This window comes from Trachypithecus francoisi, unplaced genomic scaffold (assembly GCF_009764315.1).
Source record: "Trachypithecus francoisi isolate TF-2019V2 unplaced genomic scaffold, Tfra_2.0 Lachesis_group11, whole genome shotgun sequence".
Taxonomy (NCBI): domain Eukaryota; kingdom Metazoa; phylum Chordata; class Mammalia; order Primates; family Cercopithecidae; genus Trachypithecus; species Trachypithecus francoisi.
Window position 1 is genome coordinate 36,435,355 of NW_022681456.1, and position 15,000 is coordinate 36,450,354.

The 15,000-nt window shown below is 37.0% G+C and overlaps 1 protein-coding gene across 3 annotated transcripts in view; it reads right to left on the minus strand.

The window, feature by feature from the left end:
• Positions 1-15,000, minus strand: part of NEDD1 (NEDD1 gamma-tubulin ring complex targeting factor) — a 57,588-nt gene that overhangs the window by 20,945 nt on the left and 21,643 nt on the right. For all 3 annotated transcript variants that reach the window (XM_033220974.1, XM_033220973.1, XM_033220972.1), the window contains 3 exons: positions 8,414-8,643; positions 6,839-7,040; positions 6,262-6,457 (listed from right to left, as the gene is read on the minus strand). In XM_033220974.1, coding sequence (XP_033076865.1) covers positions 6,262-6,457; positions 6,839-7,040; positions 8,414-8,643 — 628 coding nt within the window. The remainder of the gene's footprint in view (positions 1-6,261; positions 6,458-6,838; positions 7,041-8,413; positions 8,644-15,000) is intronic.

The following is a 15,000-nucleotide window of genomic DNA, read 5'->3' on the forward strand; positions in this document are numbered from 1 at the left end:
GTCTTGGGAGAGTGTAAGTGTCCAGGAAATTATCCATTTCTTCTAGATTTTCTAGTTGATTTGCGTAGAGGTGTTTATAGTATTCTCTGATGGTAGTTTGTATTTCTGTGGGGTCGGTGGTGATATCCCCTTTATCATTTTTTATTGCGTCTATTTGATTCCTCTCTCTTTTCTTCTTTATTAGTCTAGCTAGCGGTCTGTCAATTTTGTTGATCTTTTCAAAAAACCAACTCCTAGATTCATTGATTTTTTGGAGGGTTTTTTGTGTCTCTATCTCCTTCAGTTCTGCTCTGATCTTAGTTATTTCTTGCCTTCTGCTAGCTTTTGAATGTGTTTGCTCTTGCCTCTCTAGTTCTTTTAATTGTGATGTTAGAGTGTCAATTTTAGATCTCTCCTGCTTTCTCTTGTGGGCATTTAGTGCTATAAATTTCCCTCTACACACTGCTTTAAATGTGTCCCAGAGATTCTGGTATGTTGTATCTTTGTTCTCATTGGTTTCAAAGAACATCTTTATTTCTGCTTTCATTTCGTTATGTACCCAGTAGTCATTCAGGAGCAGGTTGTTCAGTTTCCATGTAGTTGAGCGGTTTTGATTGAGTTTCTTAGTCCTGAGTTCTAGTTTGATTGCACTGTGGTCTGAGAGACAGTTTGTTATAATTTCTGTTCTTGTACATTTGCTGAGGAGTGCTTTACTTCCAATTATGTGGTCAATTTTGGAATAAGTGCGATGTGGTGCTGAGAAGAATGTATATTCTGTTGATTTGGGGTGGAGAGTTCTATAGATGTCTATTAGGTCCGCTTGGTGCAGAGATGAGTTCAATTCCTGGATATCCTTGTTAACTTTCTGTCTCGTTGATCTGTCTAATGTTGACAGTGGAGTGTTGAAGTCTCCCATTATTATTGTATGGGAGTCTAAGTCTCTTTGTAGGTCTCTAAGGACTTGCTTTATGAATCTGGGTGCTCCTGTATTGGGTGCATATATATTTAGGAGAGTTAGCTCTTCCTGTTGAATTGATCCCTTTACCATGATGTAATGGCCTTCTTTGTCTCTTTTGATCTTTGATGGTTTAAAGTCTGTTTTATCAGAGACTAGGATTGCAACCCCTGCTTTTTTTTGTTCTCCATTTGCTTGGTAGATCTTCCTCCATCCCTTTATTTTGAGCCTATGTATGTCTCTGCATGTGAGATGGGTCTCCTGAATACAGCAGACTGATGGGTCTTGACTCTTGATCCAGTTTGCCAGTCTGTGTCTTTTAATTGGAGCATTTAGTCCATTGACATTTAAGGTTAATATTGTTATGTGTGAACTTGATCCTGTCATTATGATATTAACTGGTTATTTTGCTCGTTAGTTGATGCAGTTCTTCCTAGCCTCGATGGTCTTTACATTTTGGCATGTTTTTGCAATGGCTGGTACCGCTTGTTCCTTTCCATGTTTAGGGCTTCCTTCAGGGTCTCTTGTAAGGCAGGCTGGTGGTGACAAAATCTCTAAGCATTTGCTTATCTGTAAAGGATTTTATTTCTCCTTCACTGATGAAGCTTAGTTTGGCTGGATATGAAATTCTGGGTTGAAAATTCTTTTCTTTAAGAACGTTGAATATTGGCCCCCACTCTCTTCTGGCTTGTAGAGTTTCTGCCGAGAGGTCTGCTGTTATTCTGATGGGCTTCCCTTTGTGGGTAACCCGACCTTTCTCTCTGGCTGCCCTTAAGATTTTTTCCTTCATTTCAACTTTGGTGAATCTGGCAATTATGTGTCTTGGAGTTGCTCTTCTGGAGGAGTATCTTTGTGGCGTTCTCTGTATTTCCTGAATTTGAATGTTGGCCTGCCCTACTAGGTTGGGGAAGTTCTCCTGGATGATATCCTGAAGAGTGTTTTCCAACTTGGTTCCATTTTCCCCCTCACTTTCAGGCACCCCAATCAGACGTAGATTTGGTCTTTTTACATAATCCCATACTTCTTGCAGGCTTTGTTCATTTCTTTTTCTTCTTTTTTCTTTTGGTTTCATTTCATTTCATTCATTTGATCCTCAATCGCTGATACTCTTTCTTCCAGTTGATCGAGTCGGTTACTGAAGCTTGTGCATTTGTCACGTATTTCTCGTGTCATGGTTTTCATCTCTGTCATTTCGTTTATGATCTTCTCTGCATTAATTAATCTAGCTGTCAATTCTTCCACTTTTTTTTCAAGATTTTTAGTTTCTTTGCGCTGGGTACGTAATTCCTCCTTTAGCTCTGAGAGGTTTGATGGAGTGAAGCCTTCTTCTCTCATCTCGTCAAAGTCATTCTCTGACCAGCTTTGATCCGTTGCTGGCGATGGGCTGCGCTCCTTTGCAGGGGGAGATGCGCTCTTATTTTTTGAATTTCCAGCTTTTCTGCCCTGCTTCTTCCCCATCTTTGTGGTTTTATCTGTCTCTGGACTTTGATGATGGTGACGTACGGATGGGGTTTTGGTATAGGTGTCCTTCCTGTTTGATAGTTTTCCGTCTGACAGTCAGAAGGACTGTCTGTTGGTCTGTTGGAGATTGCTTGAGGTCCACTCCAGACCCTGTTTGCCTGGGTATCAGCAGCAGAGGTTGCCGAAGATAGAATATTGCTGAACAGCGAGTGTACCTGTCTGATTCTTTCTTTGGAAGTTTCCTCTCAGGGGTGACGCCACCCTGTGAGGTGTGGGGTGTCAGACTGCCCCTAGTGGGGGATGTCTCCCAGCTAGGCTACTCAGGGGTCAGGGACCCACCTGAGCAGGCAGTCTGTCCGTTCTCGGATCTCAACCTCCGCGTTAGGAGATCCACGGCTCTCCCCAAAGCTGTCAGACAGAGTCGTTCGTGTCTGCACCGCCCCCGCTCTTTCCCCTAATGGCTGCAGCTGTGCGCTGTCCGCAGCGGTAGAGTCTACAGAGACAGGCAGGCTTCCTTGAGCTGCTGTGAGCTCCACCCAGTTCGAGCTTCCCAGCGGCTTTGTTTACCTACTTAAGCCTCAGCAATGGCGGGCGCCCCTCCCCCAGCCTCGCTGCTGCCTTGCGGATAGATCGCCGCAGACGCTGTGTTAGCAGTGAGGGAGGCTCCGTGGGCGTGGGACCCTCCCGGCCAGGTGTGGGATATATTCTCCTGGTGTGCCTGTTTCCTTAAAGCGCAGTATTGGGGTGGGAGTTACCCGATTTTCCAGGTGTTGTGTGTCTCAGTTCCCCTGGCTAGGAAAAAGGGATTCCTTTCCCCCTTGCGCTTCCAGGTGAGGCGATGCCTCGCCCTGCTTCAGCTCACGCTGGTCAGGCTGCAGCAGCTGACCAGCACCGATTGTCCGGCACTCCCTAGCGAGATGACCCCAGTACCTCAGTTGAAAACGCAGAAATCACCGGTCTTCTGTGTCGCTCGCGCTGGGAGTTGGAGACTGGAGCTGCTCCTATTCGGCCATCTTGCTCCCTGCCTACTTTGCTGCTTTCTTAAAGTACACTGAACACAACTTACTTTTGCTATTAACTGACTCTTATGATCATCTACAAATGTGATTTTTTTTTTTTCAGTCTGTAAGGCATATAGAGTGATGCCTAACATACCGCGGGATTCAATTAATGTTACTTTTCTTCCCTGACTTGCAGTGAAGGGGTTTTCTGTCTTCTCTTTTACTAACAGTGGGAGTTTAACATTGCCCTCAGCATTACAGATCTCAAATGACTTCACTAACCTCTGTATTTTCAAAGAGGAAGCAAACCAGAACACCAAACTCATAAAGAATAGTATGGCAGACAACAATAAAGAAGACGGCAGCAGTGTATTTTTTCTGGCAGTATATAAACGCATGGCTTTAGGGTAAGGACCTTTTAAGAGGAGCTCAGCAGGCTCAGTAGCTTCTGTTTCATTACTGGAGTAAGGACAAAGTTTTAGAGCTTCAAAAATTTTGATTAAAGTCTGCCATCAGGACTGGTAGCACGTTATTGTATTACGTTTTAAAAAATGCTTTATTTGGCATCTCAGGCCCAAATGAAAAACTGAAAAGTCTGAGATGAAAACAAAGAACAGACTGCATATTCAAAAATGCCCAAGACTGGCTAACAAACTTTTCTAGTAACAACTGCTATAAAGTTAAAATATTACCAAATCATTTGTACTATTGTTGAAGAGTGTCTATAGCAACAGTTCAGTTGTTATAAGGAAGAAATTTCCTCTCCTTTTTTCTAGGTCCTTAACATGTTTGAATGCATAACTCCAGCCTCTGAAACTTGAGGAAACAGAAGTTTGGTATCATTTGAAAACAGTGCTAAAGTCTTATTCTTTTCTTTTTAAATGATGATTTCCTTCTAAAACTGAGTACTAACAGCAAGTTTAGAGAAGTTCTTTGGAATAACTAAATCTGGACAACTTCAATATAAGCAACAGAAATTTTTTCTAAACTTTAATTTTAATCAAAGCTTAAAATAGTAATAGTGATGATCATGATGACCACAATGGTAGTATCAACACCATAATGTACTGAGCGCCTACCATGTGCCAAGTACTTCTAATACATTTTCTCTGATTTTCATAATAACCCTAAAAGTTAAATATCATTTTAAATGTGTGCAGGAAAAAAATGAGACTCAGAAAGGTTAAGAAAATTGCCTAAAGGCATCCTGGCCGGAAGTGACAGATCAGAGACTGAGTCTACTATTCTCAGTGTTTCAGAGGCAAAGAAAAATGTGTGTGTGTGAGTGAGAGAGAGAATGAGAGAGAGAGCAAAAGAGAGAGGAAGAGACAGAGAATGATGAAGCAAATGTGGCAAAATTTATAAAGTGCATCTGCCAAAGGGTAATGCTCATGAGTTGTCTGTAGTATTCTTAAACTTTTCTGTAAGATGACAATCATTTCAAAATACAATTAATACACAAACATTGTTAACTTTGTGGGGGCAGAGCACTCACTCACTTTGCCAGAAATTTTGTGAATCTACCAAGAGTTATCATTAATCCATGACCCTGAAAGATCCAAGTCTTTGATTTCCAAATTAATGCTGTCTTTGTTAAACAAGAGCTTTCTTATTATAAAACTAAATGAATAATGGAGAGACTTCAGAGACTTTATAGTGAATGACGGAATCTTTATTTTAATTTTTGAAAATTATGAAAAAAGTTAATTTTGTAAGATAATGGCAATTTTCATAATTAGTTAATTCAACATGTTGGCAGACATTACTCAAAGTTATATTTCAAAAATAATTTATCCTTAACTAGATATGAATTATCTTTGTCTCCAGGAGTTCCTAAATAAGAACCTAATTATTTTTCTAATATATAATGGCTCTTATATAAGGATGATATAGATATTCACAGGAAATTTATAGTGAACATACTTCAAAATACTACTCTACACTATCAAGATCAACAAAGTTTTGCTTCTACTTGGAAATGGCAAAATAATGCTACAAAAACACCAATAAATATTTTTGCCCAAGTATTTATCCTGAAAAATTTAAAAGACATCAATATATGTATTTCTACTGAGCACAATATTTTGGAAACATACTAGTATACCATGTAGACTTTTTAAAGTATTTGCTGCATGTTGACAGTATAGCATAACTTCTTAAAATAAAAATGAAAAGGTTTTCAGGAATTTACAGAATATTTTCTTTATTGTGAGCAAGAAATATTTTCTACAATAAGTATGGGAAAACTTATCATATAACACATCAATAAAGTCTAAATGAATCCTGTTTCAGAACTGTTTCATCAATTATATCAGAGAAGAAATAATTAACAATTGCAACATTCTCATTTGTTTTTATTTAACAAATTACGAATATACTGCTTAATATGTGCCAGGCACTATTTAGCACTTTAAGATATTCGTTTCATCACTTGACTTACTTTTCATTCTAAAATGTGAAATAAAAAGAGCCATTAATAGCTTTTCTTTTTTTTAATGAAGAGATCAAATCATAAGACAGTGTCAAAGTTTCATATTCTCTACTGGTTAATCTGAAGACACAATGAAAAGCCATTCAGTATGTAGTAGTATTAAGGATGAATAACTTGAGTTAGCCTTCTTCCATTTTTAAGATAATATTTCTCACAAGAGAAGTTTAAACAATACGGGCCTTTTAACATTTTTGAAATTAATAGCTAAAGTTACTATTTTCACTTCTTCAATGATTTTCACTTCTACTAATTTTACCTAAATACTCAAAGAAATTTGAATTCTAGGTTCTTGAAGAATGTGCGAATTATATGTAAGCCAAAAAACAAAAAACAAAAACAAAAAAACCCTCCAACAATATATAAGCAATATTTACCTCCTTTTTCTTGAACAGCAACTGTTCCTTTCCCCACAGCTGACGTCATAGGCTGTGGTAGAACTGTGGCAATGGACGTGGCGGGTGCTTCTCTGACAATTCCGGAATTCTGAACTCCTCCACTAGCAGCATTCACATTAACACTTCGTTTGTTCACTGTTGTGGGCTTATTTGAACAGCCTTTATTTAAACTTGACTGAAATGTAATGGAATATTTAAAAGCTCAGGTTACTAATGTTTCATACTATACATTAATATTTTATAAATTCCCTGTTATAAAAAATGTATTTTTTTCCTTGCAAATCTTAAGCTTGCTGGCAGATCTGAGTTTCCCTCTAAATCAAAATGTCATTTAAAATACTTTTAAAGAGAGAAATATATAAGAATAAAAAAAAGAAAAAAAGGTTTTAAACTAAATATCAAATGGCTTTGTACTAAAATTATTATATAATATTACATGTAAAATCATTATGTAATTATGAAACAAAACTATACTGTGTTTGACAACATATAATTTCCATATTCTGAGTTAGATTTATTTAATAAAATCAAAAATGCTGAAAAGAAAATGTCTCACCTTAGTAAGAACAGTGGAGTACTGAAATGCTATACATTGCACAGATGTCTTGTGAGCACTGATGGTCTTAACTGGTGATTTCAACATTCTTAAATCATATTGATATATTTTCCCCCGGGAAGATCCAATAGCCAAAGTGGCTCCATCGGGCATGAAATCTATTGCAGTTAGAGGAGTGTCAGCCACTAAAGTTTTCACCAGCCTTTGGGAAGGAGAACAAAGTATGTGTAGTATGTTATTGTGTACGGGCATATTAGCTTATATAAGTAACTATACATACCAAAACCAGAGTTAACACTTCAAACTGATCAAAGAGCACACATTTCCCAAATATTTGTTTAAAGCATAATTTCAGAATTTGACTTAGAGACATTTCTAATAAAATGGCATGTAGAGAACTGCCAAACATTCCATCTTACTTTTCTATTCACTTCCAATAAGTACATTCCGCATCTTACAGAAGCAGCACCTGCTTCTTGAATTATTACTCTGAGAGTGAATGTAGCAGAACTGTCTATTACGCCACAAACAGGGGCTCTGGCCTCAGGGTTGAGGAGGACCTAAGTATCCACTTTCCATTATTGACCTGCTTAGGCCTCATGAGGACTATAACCCTTCACAGGGGTGCAGCTGTTACTTTGTTCTTAGTTGTGCAGTTTTGACCAAAAAGCTAAGAGAAACACAGTTCACATGCTTGATCCTTAGGAAGCTAATAAAGAAATATGGATGGTGATCTGCTGAAGCTGAGCTCTTTACTGGTGTGTCTAGTATAAGAGAATAATGGCTTACTGGGCTCTCAGTAAATTGTTCCATAAAAGAAGACAGCAAATAAGTCCTAACAGTAAAAATTCTAGCATCATAATAAAGGCTGACAGTGGGACCTTCCCTTGTAGTATCATTCATACTCCACATGATCTACAGACAGTGTTAAGCATCTTGAATACAACTGTATCACTCTTGCATTCTTTTTTGTTTCTTTTAGCTAACTAAGCATATCTAAATTTAACAAGAAGAGGGTACAGTGGGCCCAAATGCTTAGAAGATTATGTACACCAGTAGTACACAATCAGTATTTCTCAAGTGGGAGCAACCAGGGGACATCTGGCAATGTCTGGACACGATTTAGGCTATTTGTATTTAGTAAGCAGAGGCCAGGGATGCTGATGAATATCCCACAATACCCAGGACAGCCCCTCACAACAAAGAATTACCCAGCCCAAAATGTCAATGGTTTCTAAACCTTCCTCTAGATAATTAATCAGTTTTAAAGTAAACTAATCATCTGGGTTAAAAACATATGCATTTTATCATATTTTGAAAAAGATTCTAAAATTAAAATGTGAAATCATTAAGCTGTTATCTATGTTCATGTTTCAGAAGTACTCTAAATACTACCTGCAATCCATTTATTTTTTTCTGCATGAAAAGAAAATTCTTTCTTACTAGATTCATCAACTGTACAAACTTTAGGACCCCTGGACATTAGTCAGAGGTCTTATACAAATCACAAATATGCCTGTTAATGGAATAATAGCTATTTGTTACTAAATTAAAAAATAAGCATGTCACACTTACTTCTTACTTGAAGTGTCATAGAGGATGATTCTTTTATCCAAGCCTATGGTTACACAGAGCAATTCATTGACAGGAGAAAAACAGATGCCTGAAGCTGGAGCTTTGTGTACACTGTCAAAGTTATGGTATGGACTCTGACTATTTACATCCCAGAGAGTTACTATTCCATTATCCGAAACACTGCCCAGCAGTGATTTCTTAAACAAGGAGTACTTCAACTGCCGAACAGACTATAAAAATGAAAGAATAAATTTTATGTAATTATAAGCATTCACAAGGACATTTTATATAAGCCATACAAATTATGGCCAACCACACTATTCACATGGGGTTTAGGATTTCTCTGATGTGTAAGAGTGACACATCATGCCTGTAATTCCAGCACTTCGGGAGGTTGAGGTAGGTGGATCATCAGAGGTCAGGAGTTCAAGACCAGCCTGGCCAACCTAGTGAAACCCTATCTTTACTAAAAATACAAAAATTAGCTGGGCATAGTGGCGGGCACCTGTAATCCCAGCTACTCGGGAGGCTGAGGCAGGAGAATCACTTGAACCCAGGAGGTGGAGGTTGTAGTGAGCCAAGATCACGCCATTGTACTCCAGTCTGGGTGACAGAGTGAGACGCTGTCTTAAAAACAAAACAAACAAAAACAAAAACAAACAACTCTGTCTTAAAAAAAAAAAGAAAAGAAAAAAAGAGTAACAAACTTCAATCATGACAACCACAGTGTCACTCAGTGGACCATAAGATGACATACCAATAACTGAAACATACCAATCAATAGTCTATTAATATTTGCCATTTTATTATCTTGGAGTATAGCTACCTCAATCTTCCCCTTTTAGAGGAAAAATATAATACATTGAGATTATCTACATGAATTCACCAGGGTTAGAACATTCACCATATATAAAAGGTCTAGTCACAGTCAAATCACGAACAAGTAAAAGGGAATACTGGGGGGAAAAAAAAGCAATACTATTTTGTATTTGTTTTTTATATCTTAGATATTTGGACGCATTCATTTGAATCTGAGCATCTGATGCACTGATAATTCAACACTTAAAGCATAATTTAAAAAAAAAAATTAAACCACAAAGGAAAAACTGGCAATACTCTAGACTGGGGATGGACTATATCCACTGTTTCAAAACCATCAGCCTGAGGGCAATGCTGGCCTTTCTCTAAACACAAATCCCTGCGGGTAGTGGAGATATTCTCTCTTCTTAGTTTCTATGGACCAGAATAAACAAAGATTTAGTTTGAATAATCTGATCTTAGATTAAAACTAACTGAATTTTATCTACTTTTTTTTTTTTAATTAAAATGTTACTCTCAAACTTGTATTGATGCTGTCATTTACTAGGCTGAGAATTAAGTACTTTACATTTAAGCTATTTTTTCCCTACAAATTTATATTCTACTTAACTCTAAAATGTCTAAAATAATATATATCAGATCTCAATAACAAAAAAAAATTGTCTAGGAAATACAGACTTTTTTTCGTAAGAAAAAAAAAGGAGTATTAGTCACCTGGCACCTAAGTTAAGACAATTGATATGTTAACCCATTAAATATGGCTCATTTTCAATGGCTAAAGTACAAAGAGAAAATGTTGGTTTATATAGTTTTTATTTTTGTTGGGAAAAAGTATATCCAACTTGAATAGTCAAATCTTTTCTCTGGTCTATATTCAGGAAAAATAAACTACATGAATGTTAACTATGTAAAAGACACAGAGCTCCTTAGTGCATTATGTTAATGATTACAGAGTCATACACAACATACCAAAATATAAGGCAAAACATGATTTCTAAAAAGATTTCTACAGCACTTTAGGAGTTCATATAGTTATGGTCCTTCACATGATCTAAATTTAAACTAAATATACAAGTAGAATTTTTAAAAACACCATAAAAATCATAGACCTGGTAGATTCTCAAAGTTCATAAAGTTTAACCTTTTAGCAACAGCAGCAATTTTCCTAAAACATCCTTAAAACATGGTTATCCAGAATCTGCTTGCATGTAGCAAGGAACAAGAAGTTTACCACTGTCTATAATACAACTTGATAACCAGTTAAAAACATATTCTTGATCAAGACAAAAAAAAAAAAAAAGGCCAAAGATAATGATAAATGTTCCTTTCAGATAAACCTAAGTTCAGTGAACACTCAGCAAACCTCTGTATGATTTAAGTGAATTACTTAAACTCTCCAAAACTCAGCGTTCTCATTTACATAACAGAAAACACTCTTGTTTTCCTGTCACAATTGTTTTAAGGATTAAATAGCATTTCTGTAAAGAATCAGGTACACAGCAGCTGTCACCACAATTTTCAGAAGTTCATAACTTACTTGCTCATCACTGCTTACGTATCCACCATTCAAATACCTTTTACATATATTTTAAAAGACCCTTAAGTAACCACACTGAATTCTTTAAATGCCTCCAATTATTTCTGTGATAATACTAACAGAATTTCATTTCTTAACTTTCTACATCTATTAAATCTTCTCTTTAGAATATCATTAAGATATTAGCTAAGAATCCTGGATAAACAAAACACTGATTTACTACATTATATATATATTTAATTGTGTGTGTGTGTATTTTTTTTTTTTTTTTTTAAGCGACAGGATTTCGCCATTTTGCCCAGGCTGGTCTCAAACTCCCAGATTCAAGCACCCCACCTGCCTCAGCTTCCCAAAGTGCTGGGATTATAGGTGTGAGCCACCACGCCTGGCCTCCAAATTATATTTAAAATAAATATTAACTTATTTTAGTATCAGCAGCACTTAAGTCATTAAGTCCCTATCTTGTTCCAGACTAAAATATTTATAAGAAAAGAATTAAATCAAGAAGCTTATGGGGGGGAAAAAAATCCTGGCACTATAAGCAACAATGCTATTTTTTCTTGTAACACATTATTGGGTAAGAATGTTGCGTGTTTATGGAGGAGGGAGACTGTTTCTAAATATAAAAAGCATACCACTCACTACAGGTGAGGGGAAGGTTTCAAAAACTTATTCTTAAAGGGCCAGACAGTAAATATTTTATGCTATTGTACTGAAAAGTAGTTACAGATAATATACAGATAAAAAGCATGGCTGTGTTCCAGTAAACTTTACAAAAATAAGTAGGCTACACCATTGGTTATAGTTTGTCAGTCTCTACTAAGATAACTATTTAATAGAAAAAAGGGTTTTTTTTAATCACAAAGAAGAAAAATCATCCATAATCCCACCACCCAGAGAAAAGCTGGTTGACATTTTGAGGGGATGTCCTTTAAGTATTTTTCTGTGTGTATGTATGTTTCTGTGTATTCAGTATAGTATCAACAGAAAATCTGGAATCACACTTTATAATAAACAGTCATGTTAATGTTTTCTACACGATTTTAATAGCTGTTTAAGATATGAATGCATAAGTACACCAATTTATCTAAATAATGTCAGACATTTGGGTTACTTCTGATTTGCAAGTACTCTGATTACTATGCTTTTTTTAAATTATTAATTTATGAAAAAAATTGTAATTCATTGTTGTTCATGCCTTAAAGGTTCTCAGTTGAAAATATGAAATGACTATTTGTCTTTCTTCTTTTGCAAATTGTTTATTATTCTACTTTGCCTATTTTCTATCGGGCTATGAAGATTTTTAAAATACTAATTTGCAACTTGCTCTTAATATAGTAAGAACATTAATGCTCTCATAGATTGTAAATACCTTCCCCATTTCATTTAAATTTTGTGAATTTTTGTCTTGCTTTTTGTCAGAAGTTTTAAATTTTTATGTATTTAAATTTATCAAACTTGTTGCCAGTGACTTATGACTATACTTCTTTATATTTATGCTTATAAAAGCCTTCCCTTTGCACAGATAAGAATACACATTCACATCATTTTCTTACTACGCACTATAAAGCAGTGAGAAATTAATATAAACATCTTAACATACATATGTACATACACACATATATACGGTCATAAATATACATAGTGTTCCTTTGACTCCATACTAGCTTCTTGATTCCCAGAGCCTTATTTCAAGCACAAATCATGTCACCTAAGCCACTGCATAGTTATCCTATTTCCATTCTCAGTGGCTTACTATCCATCCTCCACTCTGTTGCAATAACTAACATCTTCAAACCTGAAAATCTCAACATATTTGTCTTTTGCTTAAAATCCTTTCAATGGGAGGTCTCTGAGAAGTTACTGGTTATGGTGGTGGCAGAGTTTCTGAATGGCCGTCAATACTGTGAGTGCATGTGCGAGTGTGTGTGTGCGTGTACATATGTGTGTGCGTATGTGCATGGGTATGCAGAAAAGCAGGCCTGAGACTGCCTATCTTTAAAAAGTCCTGCACTCAGGGTTGGTCCTTGGCTAGCGTCTGCGAACTTGGGTTTTGGAAGGGGTCCCACTGCCTTAACTGGTAAGAGTGGCTCACTCACTCTGCCTAAACTTATTTGTGACAGATATGGTTTAAGGCTGAACCACAGCTGAATACCTAATTTCCTTCTGGGAGTTTGGAATTTTGGTATGTGCTAGGCAGTGGGCTCCTAGATATAACCAGCTCGCCAGTAAAAACCCTGGGCACTGAGGCTCTAACAAGCTTCCCTGATAGACAACATTTCATATATGTTGTCACAATTTGATCCTGGAAGGGGTTAAGCACATCCACTCTAGGAGAAGACTCTTGAAAGCTCACATCTGGTTTCCTGTGGCCTTCACCCCATGCACTTTTCTCTTTGCTGGTTTTGCTACTTTGTATTCTTTCACTATAAAACAAATCATAGTCATGAGTATGACTATACACAGAATCCTGTGAATCCTCCTAGAGAATGACCAAATCTGGTCTTAGAAATCTCCAGCACAGCGTGAGTGTGAGCATATGTGTGTGTGTGTGTGTGTGTGTTACAACAGATAATAAACTAGATGACCAAAAACTAAAATCCCACGGAAAACATTTACAACAAATTAGATAATCAGGTATCCCCACGAACCCCCAAATACATGCTGAGAGGTCAAACAATTAACAGCCACAAGTCTTTTTTTTTTTTTTTTTTGAGACGGAGTCTCATTCTGTCGCCCGGGCTGGAGTGCAGTGGCCGGATCTCAGCTCACTGCAAGCTCCGCCTCCCGGGTTCCCGCCATTCTCCTGCCTCAGCCTCCCGAGTAGCTGGGACTACAGGCGCCCGCCACCTCGCCCGGCTAGTTTTTTTTGTATTTTTAGTAGAGACGGGGTTTCACCGTGTTAGCCAGGATGGTCTTGATCTCCTGACCTCGTGATCCGCCCGTCTCGGCCTCCCAAAGTGCTGGGATTACAGGCTTGAGCCACCGCGCCCGGCCACAGCCATAAGTCTTTCATGGTATTGGTGTCTCTGCAGAAGGAAGTAGAAGGAAATAACAAGGAGTCTGAGATCTGAGAACAGAAGCAGCCCATAACAGTCAAAAGGTATTCACAAAAAAGCATGTTGGCCAATTTTACAACCTCAGCCGAAACCCAGAACATCCACTTCATTAACGGGTCTGTGCTACAGGTTTGCAGGAAGGACAAGAGCAGTCCAGCCAGAGAATTCCAAAACTGACGAGCCAAAGTGTGTCCCTCCCAGGTCACAGCCCCACACTGAGGAGATCTGCTAGGAGTGGAAGCAAACCTAAACAGGTTGGAGGCAACAGAGCTGAAGGAAACAAAGGTTCACAGATAGGTGGAAAAGCAGAGCAGAGCCAGGGAACCCCAGAAAGCAAGCAGCCATTAAAAAATACATATATATACTTTTACATATATACGCACACACATATATATACATAAACATATATACATATACATATGTGTATTTTTTACATATATTTATTTACATATATACATATACATATATATATATAAAAAAAGAAAACAATGGGGAACTCTGTGAAGTTAGAAAAGCCACTTGACCCCCTTCTGTCTAGAAGTTCAGGGAAACTAAAACTAATTTCACAGACATATCCCACACAAACTTACGAAAACAAAGAGAACAAGGAGAAAAACATTCTCAACAGATGACCAGAAAGAAAAAAAAAATACAAGACATTAAGAAAAAAAACATAAATTTAAAACTCAGAAACTAGATGTCAGAACTTGGGAAAGAATTAGAAATTTTTAAAATCTCTTCAAAACTGAAGGCTAATTTAGAAGGAATTCAAAAATGAATAAACAACAGACAATACCTTAAAGACAGGTTAAAAAGGAAGAAATTTTTAAAAATCATAAAGAAATAAGAAAAAAGTTTAAAAACACTTGAGAAAAAATGACAAACCACTGAAGAAAATGCAGCAACAAAAAATCCAAAGAGAGAAAAAGAATACTAAAAAATTATAATTTAAGAAAAATTTCCAAAAATAAAAGATTTGAAACTACATATCAAGAAACATACTATGAGCCAGGCATAGTGGCTCACGCCTGTAATCCCAACACTTTGGGAGGCTGAGGCAAACAGATCACGAGGTCAGGAGATCGAGACCATCCTGGCCAACACGGTGAAATCCCATCTCTACTAAAATAAATACAAAAAATTAGCCGGGAGTGGTGGCGGGCGCCTGTAGT